The 22176-nt window shown below is 41.9% G+C and overlaps 1 protein-coding gene across 1 annotated transcript in view; it reads right to left on the minus strand.

Moving 5' to 3' along the window:
* Nucleotides 1-1765: 1765 nt before the first annotated feature.
* Nucleotides 1766-22176, minus strand: part of DDAH1 (dimethylarginine dimethylaminohydrolase 1) — a 57385-nt gene continuing 36974 nt past the window's right edge. The window contains exons 2-6 of the mRNA XM_014883821.2: nucleotides 18670-18769; nucleotides 17527-17600; nucleotides 16820-16939; nucleotides 6505-6648; nucleotides 1766-6306 (exon numbers count right to left, since the gene is read on the minus strand). Coding sequence (XP_014739307.2) covers nucleotides 6190-6306; nucleotides 6505-6648; nucleotides 16820-16939; nucleotides 17527-17600; nucleotides 18670-18769 — 555 coding nt within the window. The 3' untranslated portion in view covers nucleotides 1766-6189. The remainder of the gene's footprint in view (nucleotides 6307-6504; nucleotides 6649-16819; nucleotides 16940-17526; nucleotides 17601-18669; nucleotides 18770-22176) is intronic.

Here is a 22176-nt window from a genome sequence, read left to right on the forward strand (position 1 = left end):
TATGCACCCAAAACACATGGAAAGCTTTCAGCTTCTCTGATGCTTCCAAGAGAAGAGATTGTGGCACTTCTGAAACAGAGCCAGGCATCTTCCCAGGCCCTGACTCCCACCCTTGTTTATTAAATCACATGCCTTTCAGCTCTTCTTCAAGGTGTATCATATTGTGCACTTTGCTGGCTCCATACAACACTGCTGATAAAAACATCTATCATGCATTCTGGATTTAGAATATTTGTTAATAACCTTGCTCAGCAAGAGGTGCAGTTCAAAGCCATGTGATGTCTGGAGTGTTAGGCTGCTGATTCCTGAGCCGTGTAGGAATGATTTAACTTCAGCAGTCAGGAAGAGAGCATGTGGCTAGAGAATACAAGAACAGAATATATTTCAGCAGACTTAATGCCAAAACACCCCACCAGGATTTAATGGTCCAGGCAGCAGGAAGAAGGCTACTCTGCATGAAATTCATTTCAGGGGAGTAACAGCCCCAGAAGTGACTGATGTTTTTTAAGCAGCACGTACTTAGAGTGAAGACTGAATCTGTACACGCAAGTGTAGAAGTCTCTATGTGATGAAGTAATATCCTACAGCTACGTTTTGTGAAGAATACTCCTTGTTGAATTATTATGATTTTGCTTTTTTCAGGTTTGATAGTCTATGAGAAACTTCTTAAGGTGGAAAGTGGATGTGGCTTAGTCTATATTTTCTAATTTTTAATCATTGCCATTTAGAAACAAATTCAAATAAATTGGTACTAACTCTCTCCTGTAGACATGGGTACACATGTAAATGAAGTAGTTTAAAATACTAATTGAATCACACAAAATGTATTCACATTAGGCACAGCACTGATTTAAGTATATTAGTATAAAAATCATACTTTTAATCAGTATTGTAAAGTAAGTATAAAGGCTGTATTTAGATCCTTTGTCCCTACTTCTCTGGCAAGGAGAATAATAGATTATGGTCTGTTTAAAGTCCTATTATACTAGCAAAATACAGTTTGAAAGTGATGTAATTATTTTGTTATGGCTTATTAATGAATTCCTACTCTGTTAAATTGTCTTGGGTTTCTTCAAAAGCTGAAAGAACAATGAACAACTGACTCCTGACTGCCAGGAGATGGCACTGATGGCCCACGAGCCCTCCACACCCCTGCTCCTGCATCCTAAAATCCTCACCTACGGCCATTCGAGCCCAAGGCTACGACCAGAGAGTGGCCCCAGAGCACTGTCTGTAGCACACGACAGGAAGTGTTTAATAATACGTAATTAATAAAGAAGTCATTAATAAGACGTGCAATTATCCGCCATGTTACCTCAAAGCAATGTCTGGAGTGCAGTCACCTCTCCTGAGATTGTGGGGGAGAAAAGACACAAGAGTAGGTGAATAATTTAACCCTAGTGGGAATGCCACTAAAACCTTTGTAGCTTCACCTTTTGTAAGTTACAGTAAATATGGAGAAACAGACTGTACTATGCTAACATCTGTTTTGTTACCTTGGGCAGCAATAAAATTAATCATGACTACTCACAGGCAGTATCTCCTCTCTACACATTATTCTTAAATGTAGAATCTAAAATTATAATTTGTTTTATAAAGAGTCAAGATTTCCCCTAACAGAATTAAGGGTTTCAGGGCTAGTGTCTATGATTTGCTTTACTTCTCGGTATATAATAAGCTCGGAAATAAAAAGACAGCATGAAACAGTACTAAATTAAATATATATACGTTCAATTCCAAAACAAGAAGCACAAACTACACAGGACATGATACAACTGACACTTTATTCCTTCATGATGGAGATATATAGTATTGAAACTGCAAGAGTCACAAAAAAAAAAATCAAAGTGCAAACCTCTATTAGAACTGATTATGGAATGTATTGATGTTTTTGGCACAAAAAGTGGGGAGTTATATACTGCAACAAGAGTTTAAGTTTAATGAATGTCATACTTCTGTGCTCAGTAGTCACATTTGTGCACTGCAGAACAATACAATGTAAAACAGTGACTAACACGATTCACATACAACTCTATACAATTTACATCACACGTCCAGTTAAAACTTCTCTGAAAATACATGAGGTCCACTGATACTTTGTTCACAATCACTTAACAAATACCATTCTTTAAGCAGGCTTATCTTTTCAGCTTCCTTATTGATAAAAGCAAAAATAGACAATCTTAAATAGTAAATTATTTTCCTCAAATGGTTCCATGTGGGTATTGATGTTTTCTATTAATTTGGCTCTGACTTCATTGATAAAACACATATGAAGCTGAACAAAATCAAAAGCTCATTTTTTCCCATATTTTCCAATTTGCTGTGAACAAACAGCATTCTGTATACTGGCTTTTTGTTTTCAGAACTGGACATAGTGGTGCCTGTGAGCTCTATTCCTATCACATGGAAATCACCAAAAAAATCAGAGCATAGCTTCACACAGTGGCATCTATTTAAAACTGAATATTAGCATGGTAAACACAAAAATACATAAATGGAAGAATTCAAGTTTATCTCATAAGGTACAGTATGCATTCACATTTTCATTACAGAGAGAGACACTGTATTCACATTCTGTTGAAGAAAGAAACCCGCATATCACAGATCTCCCTAAACTCTTAGCAAAGATAACATCCATGAAATATCTATAATGCACATTCTGGCTCTTTCATTTCAACTGAGCTAAACTGATTGCTGAAAGGAAAAACCCTTTGATGAGTAATTCAAGCCCCATTGCTGAGCTATTACCTCAAGAACTTCTGTACAGTTCTGCTCTGTCATACAGCCTGACAACTGTTATCAAGAATTTTATGTGGGCAACTATCAGTGTTCAGTGTCTCATCTCCTTTTTTGGTTTGGGATTTTATTTGTATTAATCAAGAATGATGATTTATATCAGGCATCTGAGAAATGTTTTGGTAACAAAACGTACAGGACATGCATTAGATACACGTGTCACTGCAGAAATGTCCTCACAACTGAATTCTTTGTTTGGGCAACAGAAAAATAAACAGCAAACAGCAAGAACAAGAAGCATTTGGCATGATTTTAGTTCTTAGTACCATACTGCAAATACATAAACTGAAGTGCTCATAATCTTTTCCTCTCTGATGCCAGAATAAAGATTACCAGGAGAAGCTGTGAGGTGAGTGTGATCCCACCAACCACCTTAGGTAACTTTTGGCATCAGACTAAGATGTAATTTAGAGCATCTATGTTAAGAGGCTGTGATTCCTACTGAGGCTGAGAGAGAAAGCAGGTGTGGTTTTAGAGCACCTAAATTTTGTGCCTGAAGTTAAGACAGTTTGAATACAACAACTGAAGGAATTCAGGTCCCTCAGCCGCTCCCTTGCTTTCTGTATACCAAAATGCAGCCCTGAAGCCAAGGAAATCTAAATGGCAAGAGATGGGAAACCAACCTCTCTGTCTACACAGCTGTTTGTCAGCTCTGAAATCCCAACTCTTCCTCTCCCTCCCCTAGGGAGTCAGGGGAATTCATTGTCACACATTCTGCAGCTTTCAAGGACACAAAGTAACAGCAGTGTCACCAGAAATGGTTCTTTTTTTTCCGGAGAAATCTTAAAAACAGGGGTCACCTTTGTTACTCCCTGGATCTACAGCTCCTGCTGATTTGTCATCCTTCCAGCTCAAAAGAAGTTGCTCAGACCCAAAGCAGACCCCTCAGTTTTTCCTCTCTCTTGGCACCTACTCAAGGAGGGACTGAGTTTAGGATAGTCCATCATAGCTTGGGATACTGTAGAGTGAATAGTGAAGAAGAAGTGAAGAAAAATACTCAAGTAAGAACTGAGGCGAAATCACATGGGATTAAAAGAGAAAAGTGCTTGTCATGCCTTGATGAGCAAACTAGAAATGAGAGTCTGAGGAAGGAGACAGGTGAGATGTGAGAGAGGATGGAAGAAGAAAAAACCAAAACCAACTCTACAGAAATATTTAACAATAAATAAAATAGAAATCCTACAGCTAACACTCCCAGTGTAGCTGGATGCTCTGGCTCCCTAGCAAGAGGAGGGAAGAAGGACTGAAGGACATGGATGGGGGCCAGGCCCCAGGAGGTACATGGACAAGTCGGGGTGGGGGGGATATTTCAGCTTTGACAGCTCCCACAGCTGCATAGGCTTTTAACAGAGTGCAGTTTGCCTTTAGGAGCTCACAGCTCAATACTGCAGGGCCACGGTTTTTGGCACAAAATCTCTGTTTAATGTCAAGCTATTTTGAAATGCGTGATACTTTATCAAATGTTTAAAAAGCACCAAGGGAAGGCAGAAAAAGATTCCCCACTGCAACATTTACATCCTTAGAGCCTGATCACATGGCTCAGGTTTAAATGATGGTGCACGGGAATGGAAGAGACAAAGGGGAAACATTAGGATAACCCTTTGAGACAGAAGAGTCATAAATAGAAACCCTCCCCCACGTGCTGTTTGGCTGGCTGAAGAACTTCCTTTGGGATACATTCTTTTAATATACAATATATTCACTCATCCCTGCTCTCTTCCCCACCATATCTCATGTCATCACAGCAAACAGAGCAACCACGAACATCAGGTGTACTCTGGCAGCTGCCAGGGGGTTTTCCTCTCATTACCACTGAGATGCAGTGTGAGGTATGCCAGAGAGAACCCATGAGTACTTGTGTTTCCTCCCTTATGACTGCACCAAACAGCACGCAGGTTTCCAAAAGACATCCCAGTGGGCATTTGGTTAATGCTGTTTGTTTTCCTGCAGACCACCTTGCCCAAGGCCCTTCACTCACTTCCTACTGTACCTCAGCAACATGCCACAAGTGGTTCAGGAAAGGTGGAGGAGATGTCTAGGAAGCTGATAACATGTTCAGACTATTTGTCAGTCTCTGTAGAGTTCCCACTACTGCCTCTGTTTGGGAATTGCTCCCATCCTTAGTTTACAAATGATTTAACAAGAAGCATGTGAATACAATAGTGTGTGCTTCACTTTGCAGTGGTGAAAAAAAAAAAAAAGGCTATGAGTCAGTGGGTAAACATGTTGAGGAATTTGCTACGAAAATTATATTTGCCTTAACTGAATACCACAGTAAATATTCATGCCACTAAAAAAATATAAGATGGTTATTGTTCCAAGGAAAACTGTCCCAAGGGCAGATAAAGAAAAAATGACAATCTTCCAGGAAAAAATAGCTTCCCTTATTCATGGACATAATCCAGGAATAGCTGTCCTTCAACTCCTTCTATCACCCTTTTCTTTTGAATTTTGCTAGTAAGTGGCCTCCAAAAGAGGAGAAAACAGAAAGGAGAAACAAATTTTAAGATGTAAACAAAGAGATTTAACTCCCCCATACTTTATATTTCTTTTGCATCTCATCATTTAATTTTTGTGGTCCAGAGGCTTCCTAGGATCTGGCCTTTTTAAAAACTCCTCTCCCATTCTCACCACATTGAAAGTCATGGTCTTAGCAGGAAACTGGGACCTGATTCTGCAGGAGACAACTTGTGTGGCTGCACCACTCTCTTCTGTCATTCAAGTTTCCCAGGCAGTTGCTGCCCTTGAATGCTCCCATCAGAGGAAGCTTTTCCAAAGCTGGCACCTGATGTCTGAAATGGATTCCAGCCATAACTCTGCCCAGCAGCAGCACTGGGATGTGGCCAGGACAGTGGGCACAATCCACTGCCCATTCTTTCAGCTAGTGCATGGAAAGCTTCCCTACCACAAAAGGTACTTGGTTCATGAGCCCACTGAGTTTTCTTCAGTCCCCCTAATACTTTACACCACTGAAAGTAGAAGACTGAGGAAGGAAAAAAACACGTAGAGCAAGGAAGCAAGAGAAAACACAGAAGGGAACAGTGTAAAGACAACAGAGATGCTTGAAATACTGAGAATTAGCTGGGTTTCATAAAATTTTCACACAGATATGTTAAATCACTAAAGCTAAGGGTTAGCCATTATAATTGTCTTATGCTAGCCCATGGGACTAACTTACTTCAGAGTTATGTGCTCCCAACAAACCCTACATCCACCTTAAATACCATCTGCAAGGACATAAAAAAATTCACAATGCAAAAAATTTGTAAACAAGGGTTAGTAGCACAGTGGTACAGTAGATTGTCAATAAAAACAATAAAAGTGTGGATACAGATTCGTCTACCTTGTGTGTAACATTATTGCCAGTTACAAGGGAGGGACTCTGTAAACTCATAATTCTGAACCTTTGTTAATAAGCACAGAGCAACAGGTGAGTGACCCATCTATTTTCTCCAGTTCTGTGTTGGCTATTGGGATCAGCATGTGGTCCTTCAGCTTTTCAAATACCTGTTCAGGAAAGAAAATGTAAGGGAAAATTATTACACTTTACACCTCTGTTTTCCCCCGTCTCTAAGTATTTACAGAACGAACAGAAATGGATTTGTCAGCAGGTGCCAAGCCACCCCATCACTGTTAATCACACACATGACAGTGCAGCAAGGGAGCTGCCAGAGGCCTGGCTGGCAGCCCAGGTGTGGCTCTCACCTTTGCACTCTCTGGGTACTCCTCAGGGGCTCGGTGCAGCAGCACGTGCCCCTTGCTGGGAATGTTTAAGTAGATGCAGTTTGCTGCGGCATCGTCAGGCACTGTCAGCTTGTCGTAGCGGTGGTCGCTCATCTGTTGCATGGTCTGCCAGGAGACAAAAAGTGCAGCTATTTAGATCAGACACATTAGCAATCCCAAAGTAATGGGAGAACAGAATCTTCAGAAATAGCTAATTGTGATTGCCAAGGCAGTCAGGGGTTATTTTGCTATGCAGCAAGTACAGATATCTCCTTTTATCTCTGCCTTTATGGAAGAATCTACTAAACCTAACTGAAAGGAGCAGTAGAAGAACTTTGTGCAATGGTTCTTGCAAGGAGCAGGATTAAGCAGGGCACTTGGTAAGCGTCCTCTGTGGGGTCTTTTCCTCAAGGATTGCACACTGAGTATGCAAAACTGCTCCCGACACTGCTTGAGACTATAGGTGCTCAGCACCTTCAAAGAAAGCAACGATTGTTCAATATTTATATAATGAGTATGAATTAAACCAAACAGGACAGGAATGGTTCCCAGCTTGGATATCAGCCCAATCTTAATTCTTTTCAAGGACCTCCGTTCTGCTTTGCAAGCAGTTACTCTTTCACTAAGCACCTGTGCTGGGGAGCGAGCAGGCACGTCTGTGCTAATCCTCGTTCCCAAGGGGACAACACAATACCCGCCTTGCAACACAAGAGCTGCTGGCTTTCAGAGGTTTGGGTTATAAATATAAGGCTCATACACAAATGTAGACCCTGGCTGGCTGGAATTTCAGAGACAGAGACTCTCAGGACACGACAAGCATGCAATCCCATGTTTTGCATCAGATCAGTTTTAGTAAGGATGGGAAAAGCCTGAAGACAAGATGCCTGACTCTCAGTTGTAGCATTCCAGCTTTACATCAGCTTCAGCCTCGGAGAGACCAAGAAAAACACAGAAATGAATAAGGCTCCAAGTCCAACACTTTGGTCCTACTGAAAGACTAAGCAAATGCAAGTGTTTCCATTTCTCCCCCAGCACACCTATGTTCCCACACACATTGCAAAGATGCAAATAGAAAGAAAAGGTGCTCTTTTTTTTCCAATTTAAAATATTCACACTAATACTATCTATAGAAAAACCTAGTCTTTTGTTAACAAGATTTTTCAACTAAATTCCCTTCTCAGGGAGAACCCAGAGATTTAGATCACATAGCAGAAAGCAGACTTCAATTTTAGGCATAGTTATATTTGTCATTAAGTTGCTTCCAAGGTCATTCATTAGCACTACTTCTCATTCAATAAAGAAATACTACATATAGCTGATTTATAACAGGGTCTGTAACGTACTGGGAAGCAACAAAGAGCTCATGCTTGCCCACACCTATGGTAAGTAATTCCTTTATAGGTCTATATTTTTAATGTTCTAGCCTGAGTCATCCACATCCCGCGGAGAACATGAAACTCACAACAAAGAATGCCATGCATTCTTGAGGAAGTGTTATCAGATTGTCATTTCTTGTTCCTTCTCATGTTATGAAACTCTCCCAAGTTCCCAAGGACACATCTACCTCCATAAAAGGTTAATGTGTTTTTCTGGGCAAAAATCCTTGCACCTTTACTTCACCAGATGTAATTTTGTATTTTCATATGCTAAGCACAGTTGATTTTCTTTTTAATAATAATTTTGTTTCTGTTTTGTTGCCAAGATGTGTTTTATTCTGCCTTCCTTAATGTTGCAGACATCCTGCACCCAGTTTGGCTCTTCCACCTGGTAACCAGAGTCAGCAGACATGTCCTCTACCTGCAGCTTCCCTTTTCCTTCCCATACAATGTTTGTAAGTCTTGACTACAGAAACATTTAATAAATCTGCACTAAAATACATGTATCAGTAGACGAAAAGCTACTATGTCTGGATTTCACTAAGCTCCCAAACAGTTCTTCTTTCTCCAATCCTTGTTGGAAACAGAATTCTGATATTGTAGGTTTTCTGTAGAAACATCAGAAATATTTTGTGAATCACTGTGAAACGCTTCCATACGAAATTATGAAAGAATTCTTAAGCAGAAGGGTAAAGACAAGTCTCCCATTCATTTGCTTCTGGAAAATGCTGAAGTGGGAACTACAGCAGCAAGCAGAAATAAAGGACAAGTGGCAGGGCTCTAGTGCCTCAAGAACTGGCTTTGGGGAGCCTGGGAGATGATGCCAAGGGCACGTTAAGAGGATTGTTTTCAATATTAAAAAGCACACAAATGGTGGCTGAACTAGTTGAGAAACAAATGAGAAAACCTGCGTGAAAAAGGGAGACAAAACAGCACAGGAGTTTGAGGACACTGCTCAAACTGTGATAGTAGGACTGGGATCTCAGCTAGCTGGAACAACACCACAAGAAAGCTTTTATTACTAACTGGAAGTTTGACAATACAAGATTACTCTCTTCCTCAGCTCTTAAGATAAAAAGGAAATCATATTTGCAAGCTTTCATCACTGTTATAACTATGCCTGACTGTTGCAGTAAAATTTCAAAAACCACTTACTTGAGAGAGTGCCCAGGCAATAACACCCCAAACCTGCCCCACAGGGAGGCTCTGGACACAGCAGAAATGCACCAATACAACACAATCAGAGCACTTCACAGACCCATGTGGTTTTCTGTATTTCTATTATGTGAAGTCATTAAGTACATGTGCCTGGCCAGATTGACTCCAGGGCAGAGAAAAGGAGATAAAAGCAAGGTCCTTTGATTGTATTTTCTATCAGATCCCAAAATATGATGCATTTATAGAGGCTGGCTTTCTGTCCACAAACGTTGTACAACCAGCTACGTTAAGAGCCAGGCATTTCCCGCGTGCCCAGTTTTTCTGAGAATTTTCTTCAGCCTAAAGAGGGTAATTTTCACTGCACATTCTCTCAGCCCTTAGTCATGCTTTCCTTATGTTGAAGTCATTCACATAGCCTAAAATGCCTTTTCTATAGTTTTTTTATGTCCTCAGACAACTGAGGTAATGGATAAGCTAAATAATCCTAAATATGAAGCAGCATTATGCATGAAGGAAAAATGTGTATGCATTTCAGGTCTATTATCACTGACAGAACTAAGATGACTGCATGCACTTTTAAAAGAGGCCAAGCCTAGCTACAAATTTTCCCCCTCCATGAGGAAGGATCCAGACTGAGCCCTGCTGCCTACTCACATCCAGATTGCTGCAGGAGAGAGTGACCAAACCCACCTGCAATGCACATTTTTATCTCAAACTCCCCATAAGCAAAACCAAACATACACGGAATGTTACTCTTGCTAGAAAGGCATTGAACACCACACTTAGAAATGCCTGTGTGATGCTGACAGAGAAGCCCAGATTTCCAGGGTTTGATGTTGTATTGATTAGCCATTGTTCTCCTGACCCCCAACATTTAAAAGAAAAATCAAATCTAAGCTCAAGTTGAGTGTATGTAAACGTATATCCATGGGATCACTCCCTTATCAGCTTTCAGTTATCCTTTCTTAAATTTTTGAAGTCAAAGTATTCTTAAAAGAAAACTAGTCACGTCAAACTATTTAAAGATATCTTTTCTGTCCCAGCTCCTTTCTTTCCAAGCACATTAAACTTTGGCCTGTTTGACACTGATGTTAAGCAACCTTTGCCCTGGGATCCAAGAGAATGAAAGGTGTGAGAAAAGATTAACCTACATCAAAGTTTTACCTATAATGACAAAAATGAAGTATTTTTGTGGTGCAGGACAACTAAAACTGATGAGAAGAATAACAGCAATAGGCAGTCACATGCCCCCAGGATGGACGGGAGATTGGAAGATCAACATGTTTCTTTTCTGCTTGGAGGAAAGACCACTTGTCTGGGAGCAATGTGGGGTTATGCCATTATGCAGCAAAGGCAGAAGATGAGGACAGGCACCTGGCCAGTCCACTGCCACCTGGAGGGACAGCTGAGAAAGGTAAATTAGTGCTTGCTACCTGGAAAATACTGCTGACTGCCAAATCTGCTTTTTATAAATTCTTGCAGCACCCAGAAGAGCTGCTTTCTTAGTGCTGCATGGTAGGGTGTCTCCAGTCTCAGGTGAGAGGTGATGGTACCCACTTTTGAATCCAAAGATAGGGAGTGGAGGTGACCAAGACTTTGTGCATGGTTTCCAGGAACCTCAACTCATCAGCTGTCATACAGTGATACCAGCTCAGCACTGTCCCAGGCCCAGGAGTCTGGCCAGTTTGCTTTTGAACATGTAGCAAGGTAGCTACAGAGTTCAGACAGGTACTGTGCAAAGAAACATTTATTTTCCTTTATTTTTTTTTTTAATTTGCCCCTTTAGAGCTCCCCTGATTCTTACATTGGAAGACACAGTGAACAATTGATCCCCAGTCACCTTTTCCACATCATTCCTGACTTTTTAGGCATCTATGATCCTATCTCAGTTGTCTTTTTTCCAGGTTATAGTCATACCTTGCTTAGTTTGTCTCCTTAGGCCAGCTGTCCAGGCATCTGTCAGTCCTTATGGAACTTTTCTGAATCTTTCCAGTTATACTTCACCTCTTTTGAAATGAAGGGCCTGTGCATGCAAAGTGCACACATCAGACAACATGCAGATGCAGCACAGCTTTATCAATGGCAAAATGATGTTCTCCATTTGGCTTTCAGCTGAGCTAGAAATTTCAACGAGCTCAGGATCTCGTTTCTGTAGTAATGATCAGTCAGAGCACATTGTTTCATATGTGATGTTCAGCATAACATTTAGAATTGTCATTCTCTCTGTCCAGGCTGTACATCACTTTACACTGAAACCGAAATTAATTCACTGATTTATTGCCCTGACTGTCCTTTAAGTTCCTTCCTCATTTCTTCATATTTAGAGAAACAATTGGCACTGGAGAGAGAAAGCAGCAACCTTTGGGTTCAATGCAAGAAAGTGCAGGACAGAGTGGAGCTGATGATCTGTGCCACAATGCCATGTGCCTCGTACAAGGACTCAGCAGCTTCTCAGAGTTTCCTTGAAACAAAGCACTGGCCATGAAACACTTGGCTAGGCTGGCCAGAGGGGACAGAAGAGCAGAGCTGGAAAAGCCAGCGACCTTGCTGGAATGTCAAGATCTATCAGGAGTGTCCCCTGACATGCAGAAGAGACAACAGCGTAGTAGACTCAGTAGGAAAGGGCCATCACAGCCACTGTGAGCAGCATAAATCAAAGGAGAATGATATAAATCTTCTTGTCAGGCACTGAGAAGTCTGACAGAGATACAGGATAGGACAGCATAGACCTATAGACACAAACTCCATTGAAGATCTCTTTGAAGTCAGCAGTGCCCTCGTCTACCATGGTCACTATGCCAAATTTCTCAGTCCATCCACAGCCAAAGTGTTGCTTTAATTTCCACCCACCACCCACGACCTCAGCAGCTGGGCTTTGCCTCCCTGCTGCACCCTCTCAGTCATGTTTTCCAGAAGGAAGAGTTCTTTTAAGCAACCTCTCCCACCCTGCTCCTCGGCTTTTCCTGGCATGGGGTGCCTTTTGCATCATCACTGATGTGATGGGCACCGAGTGTCACCCATGGGCACACCTGCACTGCTCTGCCCCTCAGGGCCACTGTCACCTGCCTGCCAGCTCTGCCAAGGACCACTGCAAAGGGAAACCATGACCTGAGAAGGAGAAAAGGAAGCGGATTACGTGGGCTGTTGTTTTCAGTCGAGAAGGCAGGAGCACGAACATCCTGTCATTTGGAACAGGAACCCAGGGAGTGAATAGTCAAAGGGAAAAAAAAAGGAGCAAAGGAACAGAAACATGAGTCCCCATTTACGCACAGCAAATGACACCTTCTCAGTCAGCCTCTGACCCAGCTCCTGTGGCTGACAGCCTTACTGGTGAGGAAAAACATGTGCTGAAAGGGACACTTTCCTCACCCTTAAAAACAAACAAACAAACAAAACTGATTAATCCAAAAATCTCTAGTCTATAAAGATATACTTTTGAGTCTTTATCTTCCAAAGATTCTTTTGCACATATGCCAACTGAACAGCACTAACCCTCAGATAAGTGCAGTGTCTATTACATAACCTAAAATTAATTCAAAGTAAAACACAATTAGTTGACTTTTTAAGTTAGGAGTTTATTTGGCATTGAGTGAAGATCTACATCTTCTGAGATGATGTGTACCCCGAATACATAAAGTAATGAAGAATCAGAAGGAGATAAAGTACACAGAATTTTGTAAGTTGATTCATTTATTGATTGATTATAAATGGATTAATTTTTCTATCTACAAGGCTGAGAGGAGCAAAGTCTCATTTTTTATGTTTATTTTTCATGTTTAACTTTAAGGGGAAAGTTCTCAACAGTTCTTTGTATTTCACTAACCTTTCTTTGTTCCCACATTACAAAAAAGTCAGCATTCATCTGCACTTTCTGCTAATTCCCTACCTGATGTCATCTTCTTTGGGTTATTAATATTAGTAATGATTTCCACAGCAACCCATTGTGATAGCGTAAATAGAGGATTATGACTTCATATGGGGAATAAGCAGAGGCACAAATGATGAATTCTTAAGGAAGAAGAGATAATGTTTTCATGCAAACTTGTGCATTACTGGAAAAGAAAGTATCTATACAGGAAAAGCAGATTTAGCTGAGCCTTTTCCTGCTGCATGGCAGTACAAGCTGTTTTCTAAGAACACCAGAGAGATGAAGATTTCCCTTACGTGTCTGGAGGCACTTCTGTGGCAGAGCTGGGAACCCCTCAGCTTTATCCAGGCACTATAACCCCCCTCCCTTGCAGGGAAACAGTACTCAGCTCTTCAAAAGCTGGCACGTTGCAGAGACTTCAGTTACACAAGATGGAGTAAGAACAAAAGACATTTAATCAAAGGAATGGGGGCAACTGCCAATGCCAGAACAACTCCTTGTGCTCAAGTCTTTAAAAGCTCTGCTCTGATCATAGCTTGGATACAGACCAAGGGCACAGTTACCCAAAAGAGAGTCGTTTCCATATTATCCTAAAAATGTGGTTTTTGATAAGCCTCCCTTGACCACTGTCAAAACAGCTGCACTAGCAATAGCATCCTCCAGGGAATAATTTAGAGGATGAATGAGCAGCTCCACTCCCAACAGAAGATATTGAATGAGAATCAAGAACAAGGCAGGACAATCATGTCCAAGCTTTTACTAAAAGCAGGAGGAAAAAAGAAAGGTATATTGCTAAAGTCATGGCATTGCACTACTGTAGATATTCCAACAGAGTCCTGACCATAAAGAAATCCCACTGAATAATGAGGCTGGACTCCAAGATACCAAGGACCAGCACCAAAGTGCAGATGTCACCACTGTTCTGGGTCCTGCTGGGACAAGTCTGTGAGGGGACACGAGGGATTACACTATCAGCTGCATCACCTGCTCTGCCTTGCACCCTGACTGGCAATGCTGCTCAGTCCTGACATCTGCCATGGCCACCCTGCCTCTGGAATCAGCATACACTCCTCTCGAACGACCAGCTGAAATCCCAGATGTTTCACATGCCACTCCACTATTCCAGATGTTAGAGGCAATATGCCTGGCTCAGCTGACTGCAGGACTGAGCTCAGGCCGTAGGGTGGGATGGGTGCCCTCCCTTCCAAGATCCATCAGCAATCCCCACACATTCTGCATCACCCCAGATCAGTGGAGTCACACCAAGGCTTTGTCTTCCAGTCCTGTGGGGAGACCCTAGGGCTGGTCCTTTGGTCAATGCTTGGTATCAGATCCTACCCAAAGGACAGACTCATGTCTCAACAGGCCAGAGAACAACTTCATTAGTAGGAACTTGCTACAGATAACAATCCATACTGTTTGCAAGGGAATAGTTGAGCTTGTCAAAGCTGGAACATCATGTGCAACCCTCAGATCCTTTGGGATTACTATGGTCTGATCAAGGACCGTGTTCAATCATCTGCTGCTGTCCAAATCTTCATTCATCACAAAGTGGAGGGAAATTGTGTTCTGTATCAACCAATACAAGCAGCCACAAATGTGGTTGTTCTGGATGTAGTATAGAGCAAGAGAATACAGAAAGGAGTGTGCCAAAGATGCTGTGTCACAGTTTCCATTGTCTCCTTGCCTAGCTTTTGCCTTTGCTGCTGGAACCTGAGCTGGATTATGTCCTGGGCCAGTTCCTGCTCTTCTGCTGTCCCAGCAAGACCCCAGGGCTGTGTCCCTTGCTGGGAAAAAGTGGTGCAGAGTGTTCACCTGCAGCACTGCCACATCAACTCCCTACACTGGGAGTGGCACTGTTGCAGACCAAATCTGTCCTTATTCACGTTCACAGCAACTCTGACAGTGCATGATCAGAGCCCAAAGGTGACATGTTTATAGGAAATCCTGGCCTCATCAAGGGAACTGAAAAATAATCCCAGGCTTAATCATCTCAACAGCCATGGCTAATGCTCAAATGTGGAATTACATGGTTGGAATTATGAACAGGTTTAACTACAAGAAGGAATTAAATGCATGCTGAAAACAGCAGAGGGAAGTTAAAGTTTCAGATGTGATAGTCACCAGAGGCCCCAGTACTTTCTGCACTTAATCTGTCTCTTTCTTTCACCAAGTTTCCTCATGTGCCACTTTTCAGCTGCAGTCCAAATAAATGCACTATACTAGCCAAAACCTGAAGAGGATTTAATGGTTAAAATGTCATTTCTGATTTATTATCTGCTTCTAGCATGTGGTCTATTATCCTAAACTCTGTGGATTCATTTCCCAGCTCACTTGCAGTGCTTTACATTACACATACTGCACTGCACTCACCATCAATTGCACTTGGCCATATGTGAGAAGCAGATGCAATTTCTTTTTCTATTTTTAAAGTATTGTAGGGATACATAAGTTGCACCAGTAAGAACAATCAAGAAAAATCTCTATTTCAAACAACACTGTAAGCAGATAAACCCTGTTTTAAATGTAAAATGTTAGCATTGCATGATGTAGCAGTTCACTTGTACAGCTGCCTAACAAGACATGCAAAAACAACTCAGTTACCAGAGATGGTTAAAGACAGTTCAATCATTTTGCTTGTATGATTGCATTTCCAGTCATGAAAAATGGCAACATGAAGGAAGGGTTTAAAATAACAAGCTATTACAATAAAGGAGTGGCATGCTGAGCTGTGCCAGGCAACAGACTCGGCAGAAGCTCAGGGGACTGCACTGCCACAGACTCTGCTGGGTAACAGGAGAACAGCTGACAGCACTGCTACAGCTCAGCTGATCTGCTGAAATCCAAGGAGAATCTTTTAATTCCAAGTGTCAGTGCCTCCAACATCCTCTTGCACTGCATTTCCACAAGACTGCAAGAAGCTGATTGCCAACTGAATATTTTTTGCTTTGGTGGCAAGTTAACAAATACAAATATATTGTCAAAAAGCAAGAATTTTAATGTTAGAGGAAGCTGGTGATGAGCAGCACTGCAAATGCCATAATTTCCAAGACAGACAATTTATCCATTTATTTGCCAATAATTTCTCTGAAGAGATTTAGACTCCTGAAGAAACAGCCAGATCCAACTCACTGGAACGTGTTCTGGGTAACTCCAGAACTCACAGAGCTGGTTAATTTTTAAAAATATATCCACCAACAATCAGAGCCTGCTAGATTATCTTGTTAATTATCACGTTCTTTTAAAAATGTATCTGCTTATTACTTTACCTTGATTAATGTGGTGTTTACTTGATGGTTAGTTACCAGAAATATTTGATCAAGTTAGACAAAAGATGTTCTTGGTTACAATAGCTAAATTGATGCATTGCAACATGATTAGCCAAGCTGTGCAGAACGGTTTAATCAAACTGATGAGTTCTCAGATTAGCCCTGGCTCAAATTCAAAGTGCAGCACTGAGAAACCAGCATCGTAGTTGAATTTTGCTTGTGTTTATACTCTGTACAAGTGTAGGACCTCTCCCTCCTATTTTATAACAGAATTTTTACTTCCCTTCTGTGAATTCTAAGAGACAGATTTCCTCATGGCAACATCTGAAGCAAATATCTCCTTTCTCCCTTTTAACACGAAATTATCAGATTTTTAGTCTACAAAGCTGTAAATAATAACCTGTATATTCTTTTTATTTCCTTAAGATAACTAAAGTTAAATCAACATCACAGTTCTATTGCCTGATATAGACATCCTTTATGGTTTGCACACACAGGAGAGATCCTAACACGTAGTTGTTTCCTCTTTCATTTTCACAATTTTAAAATTCCAGCATCCTTAAGCAGGTATTTTCAAAAGACCAGAAAGAGATATGCTGTTTAGAATATTTTCTTAGGTGGTTTACCTTGAGGGCTTTCTGTGCAGCTTCACTTGATCCAATAGCAATCAAGTTTGGTCCAGCCATGCTGCAAAAGCTCTTCAGATGCAAAGAATCATGAACAGGGACTGTGGAGACAGCATAATCCTGTATGGGAGTAAAGAAGGGTGCTATAAATATTTTTAAAGCGTCCTAATTCCATAATTATATGGAGTCATTCCATAATTAACTTTACTCTCTGCAAATTATCAACCCCAGGGCACAGTATCAACTGTTTAAGTATGACACTCTCCTCTGGATCAGTTTGTCTTGTCTGGAGACTAGCATAAAATCCAGAACATGTTTCAAATATTACCATTGTTGCAACCACAAAGAAATACATTAAAATGCTTAATTAAACAGTAGGTACATAAAACCCCTCCAGAGACTGGCAATAAGAGCACAGGGCTGATACAAGAGAACATGAAGAAAGTGAGTGTTTATGTGTTCTCAAAAAATAACAGCCTCCCACTATCCAACGGATTTTTATGCAGCATCTCACGTTTCAGATCCAACTGCAGCATATCACTTTACAGGATGGTCAAACCTTTTCAGCAACTTGTACCTTTGGGGTTTTTTTAATTAGGTCTTAAATAAAGTACATGAGTACAACAAACATCTTGGCCAGTACAATTGTTCAATTAGTTCAGTGAATGACAGCTCGTATTTCCTGTGGCATGAAGGAATCTACAAACCTTAAATGTGTCAGCCAGAATTTCTGCACCACGTTGATTTGTCCTCCTGGAAAGACCTACGAAAAATTCTCTGCCTGGAATGAAAAAACACACTAGCTTTAGAGACATTCTGAAGCAATATTTCATGGATTTTTATGTTTTATATTTCTTTACTCAAGCTGAGAAGTTAAACTGAGAATTCAGCATAAAAGAATGCAACCTGCAATTGTGAGCTGATAATCTAAAGCAATTAATCTTTTTCCAGAAGCCACATTTAACCAGAAAGCATAAATAGCTTCCTCTTCTAAATCTCTGCAGTGGTCATTGGGTAAGGAAAGACAACAGCTGGGCTGGATTAGTACACCACTGATTGACCATTTCCCTCTCCCTTGGAGATTTCCTCTGGTCTCAAGGCAGATCTGTGGTCATCAGCATCCTCCAGCACCAGAGAAAATCAGTGCTGGATCTGCAGTGCCTTGGAAAGGCCTCCCTTCCTGGTCTGCCTCTGTAGGAGACCCTTCTGTCCCTGTGGTGCCCTGAGGCAAGCAGCCAGTCTCCTGTGATGCTGATCAAAACAAACAGGCTTATTCAGCACAGCCAGGGAGCCACCCTGTGTGCAGCTGATGTGAGAAAATGCCTAATGGGTTTAATGACATAAAAAACACAGGCAGTATCTTCATCTTTGAAGTCAACCATGCATGGAAGGTGTCTGGCTCATGACATCTGACAGGCAACTCCACCACATCCTTGATAAACTAAAAATGCTTTTTTTTTGTGTTTAATTCATTGAACTAGTGACAGTTGTCTGCATCAAGCTTTTACAAGTCCTGAAAATGAGTCTGGTGAATGTTAGCTGCTTGTAATAAGACATATGAAACAACCCCAGACAGCTGACTACTGAAAGCATTTTTCTTATTGGCACTTTACAAGCTGAAATAAAATCTGTATGCACAGTGCTGTTCTTTGTGGTGTGTGTACTGCTACTCCATTTATTCAGATATTAGGCAGGACATTGAGGGTTGCAGTGAGAACTCATCTCTCAGCTACCTTTGTGACATTCAGCAAACCACAGGAATGACATTTTATTGTGCTGGTATCAGATAACATGCAGTCTTTGAGACAGGCAGAACATGTAAACAGCAAATTCACTACGATTCATGATACCTGTAAATAAGACATCTCCACCATCCAAGGTTGCATTTTCATCCACCATCTCGACTATATTAAGGTTGAGACTTTCTAGTACTCTCTTCATGGCTTCCACCTGTTTAAAAGAAAGTTATTAAGGACATATTGTATTGTTGAAAAATTTTTTTAAAACCTGCCAGAAATACATATAATTAATAAGAATTAAAGCCTTTTAATGCACCTTTAGCAAGATGGATGGCAGGGTCTTTAGTGGCCATCACAATTCCCCACCTGTCTTCAGAGGCCTCTGTGTTCTGGGAGGGATGGGTTGGCAAGTGGCAGAGATTGGGCTCTTGTCTTTGCCCAGCAGCCATGCAGCATTCAGGAGGGACAGAAAAGGGGTCCAAAGCACTTGTTAAGTCCAGTCCCTTTGCACAGTAATATCCTCTTCCAAACTTTGTCCCTCGGATTTGGGCCAGAAAAAATACCAGCAGAGGAGTGAGGTTCATTCCTTCCACTCTGCTCAGACACAAGAGGTGGTTCTGCCAGCCATGGAGGTGGCAGCTCTACCATAAACCCCTCTTCAGTCAGCAGGAAAAAAAAATCCCCTAGTCAGTAAATGTTCAAATTCCTTATGACTTTGCAATTTCACTAGGCACTAGTTCACCTTGCACGTTTGATCTACCCTGCTACAGAATTACAAAACACTTCATGCCTATACATTGTGGGGCTTAGTGCTTGCTGTGGAGAGCCACACACACGGCTGGAGGTCAGAGCTGTTTCCTGCTGAAAGAAGCTGCTGAAGAAGGGAATGCAGCTTCACTTGGTTCCTTCTTTCCCAGTAAGGGCTGCTGAGGATGCCTAAAGCAGAATCTATTTCTATAGAGGCTCATATCACTGGCCATCCAGAACAGGGGCCAGCATTCACCATCTTCAAACAACATCTCTGTGGTGCCTTGTAAGCCAAAAGAAGGACCTACACACAACCAACCATTCACCAAAAGTATAAACCTATAACTTGCAGAATGTCAATAAAAATAAGAGCTATTTCACAGAAACCTGTGAATGTGATCCCAACAAAGCAGCACCTTCCTATTCAGTGAAACTTCCTCACCATGGCTAACTAGAGGTGCCCAGAAAGTATTAATAAACATGGAAAAAACCAGTGAATTCTTTTTATATTTTTGCATGTCCCACAGGTCAGTCATCTATTTAAAGTGCTAAATTAAGCATTTCTAGAAAAAAACCACAGGAAGCTAAAACAGGTGACACCATACTAGTTTTACAGGACTATACAACAACAGAAGCAATTCTAGCAACCCTGCTCCTGGGCTCTGCCAAACTAGACCTGCCAGAGCAGAGGAAGGACATTTGGTGGTGTTAGGTCCTTCATGCTCACTGTGGCAGCCTCAGCACAAGAGCAGCACACAGTTTGGCTGACACACCTTCCTAAGAGCAGTGCTGGCTTTAGGGAATAAAGGACACAGACATGATCCCCCTAAGGTACCTTTTCCATGACTCAGCAATGTGGGATTTGTGGGTGATCCCATTAACCCTGAAGCCCAGGCTCAAAAGGCAAGGGCAGGTCCCCATGGGCTGTCAGGACAGGTGACATAGGTCTGCAGGGATATACTGAGGGCAGCACCTTATCCAAGCCTGATCTGCTTTCCTCTCTAGCATCTTCTCACTCTCCAGTCACTTCAGAGAAAAACCCTGCACAACCACACTATAAAAGTAGGTGCCTCATTTTAAACTTGTGAAGGACAGAGGCAGATCTCTGTGCTGCCTGCAGAACTCTGATGGGTTATACTGCAACTCAGAACTGTATCCAGGGGGTTTCTGATAACAAGGGATTCATCCTCCCCACACAAAAGACCATCTAAGGCCTTGGCATGCAGCCTGAAATGAGCCTACAGCATGTTTTTTTACACTTAACACTTCCTTTTTGCTCCTCTTTCACCTGATGCAAAAATGACTTCAGGCAGAAACCTGGCACTCAAGAGTCTCCAGGCTTAGTAGAAAGGCTTCATCTTTCTTAGTCTTGTTGCGTTACCTCCAGCATTCTTTAAAATTAGGTTTATAATGAGGATTGGACCCATGTGGTGTTTTAAAAATAAATGGGGAACAGCTGAGGTAATATTGGAAAACTGCTGTTGTACAAACATGACAACATTTCATAACATCCGTATGCTGATAGCAGAATGATTTCTTTTGTGTGTGAAGCCCAGTGGGTTTTACTGTGCAGGTGCTACATGCATAAGAGTCAACAGACCTCAAAGAAGAAGGCAATTGTTTAATATAGAGTAATGGAGATGCAGCATGATAAAAGCAGGGTTCCATTCCAAGAACACAGATTCATTCTTTTGTGCTGACATGAGGCAGACAGGCAAACTCCCAATTGGGACACCAGTCACAGGCAGTTAGGATAAATAAATAAAATCATCAGATGAGATTCTGCTTTAAGGCAGAAGGCCAAATGACAAGAAAAACCAGGTTCACCCAGCCTGTTGTGTGGTTCCCCATCTCCAGTTAATCTACAACCTGCAGCAGCTTCCAAAGCCAAAACTCCCAGAAGACAAAGTCCCTTCAGGAGATGTGCTGCCAAGCAGGTGCTCCCAACAGAAGCTGCCTGGGCTTGCAGAGGAAATCAAGCCAGTGGCTGCCCCTGCCATGCACCTGCTCCCCACACCACTCCTGCCCTCCTTCCTGACCGTGTCTCCAGAAGCATCAGCAGAGCTCTGGATGTTACTTTGGATGGCAGAGGACCACCATTCCCACCTCATTCTCCATGGGGAGACATAAAAGCTTCTCCAGACCACAGAACAACATCAGAGACAAAGAGGTGTAAAACCTGGGCAGCCTGCAGACACTAGTGAGGGTGCCTCACGCAGTGAAGGCTCAAGCCTCAAGGCTTCCTGAAGACCTAATGGGACCAGGAAGGGGCAAGAATTGTGATGAGAGCTGGGACCAGGGATGGGCAGCAGTGACTGTGATGAGAGAAACACACACCAGTCACCAATGTGGGACTGAGCTCCCTTCAGCAGGTGGGAAACCTGCTTTTACCTGAGCACTGCAAACCCTGCTCAGTGCTGGCAAGAGACCACTGCAGCGAGCACGGAGCTCCCCAGGGAGGGGCAGGCAGGGAGGCAGCAGCACTTCACATCCCTGGCCCAGAAGGCCAACTAATAACCCCTGCACTAGAGTACCAATTAACTAAAGTGCCTAGCTAATGAGGCCAGTGCAATGTAAATGCTGACTTTGGATTTGTGATTTGAGTCATATGGATGTTTTAATCACCAGCTGCTGATTACCATTTAACTACCAGGCTACATCAGAGATGTCTTGGATTGTTTCTTTATTTAATTTACTGGGCTTGATGCAGCTGTAGCACATGCATTAAGGAAAGTTATCAGAACTAACAATTGTCCAAAGTCACAGAAAACTAGTTTAATTTGCTTCATGGTGTCCAAGGCTTTAAAGATATTTGCAATATCCTCATGTTGTTTTTCTCCAACAGCTGGGTTCATTTTAGCTTCTAAAACC

Source organism: Sturnus vulgaris, chromosome 9 (genome assembly GCF_052056855.1).
Source record: "Sturnus vulgaris isolate bStuVul1 chromosome 9, bStuVul1.hap1, whole genome shotgun sequence".
NCBI classification, from domain to species: domain Eukaryota; kingdom Metazoa; phylum Chordata; class Aves; order Passeriformes; family Sturnidae; genus Sturnus; species Sturnus vulgaris.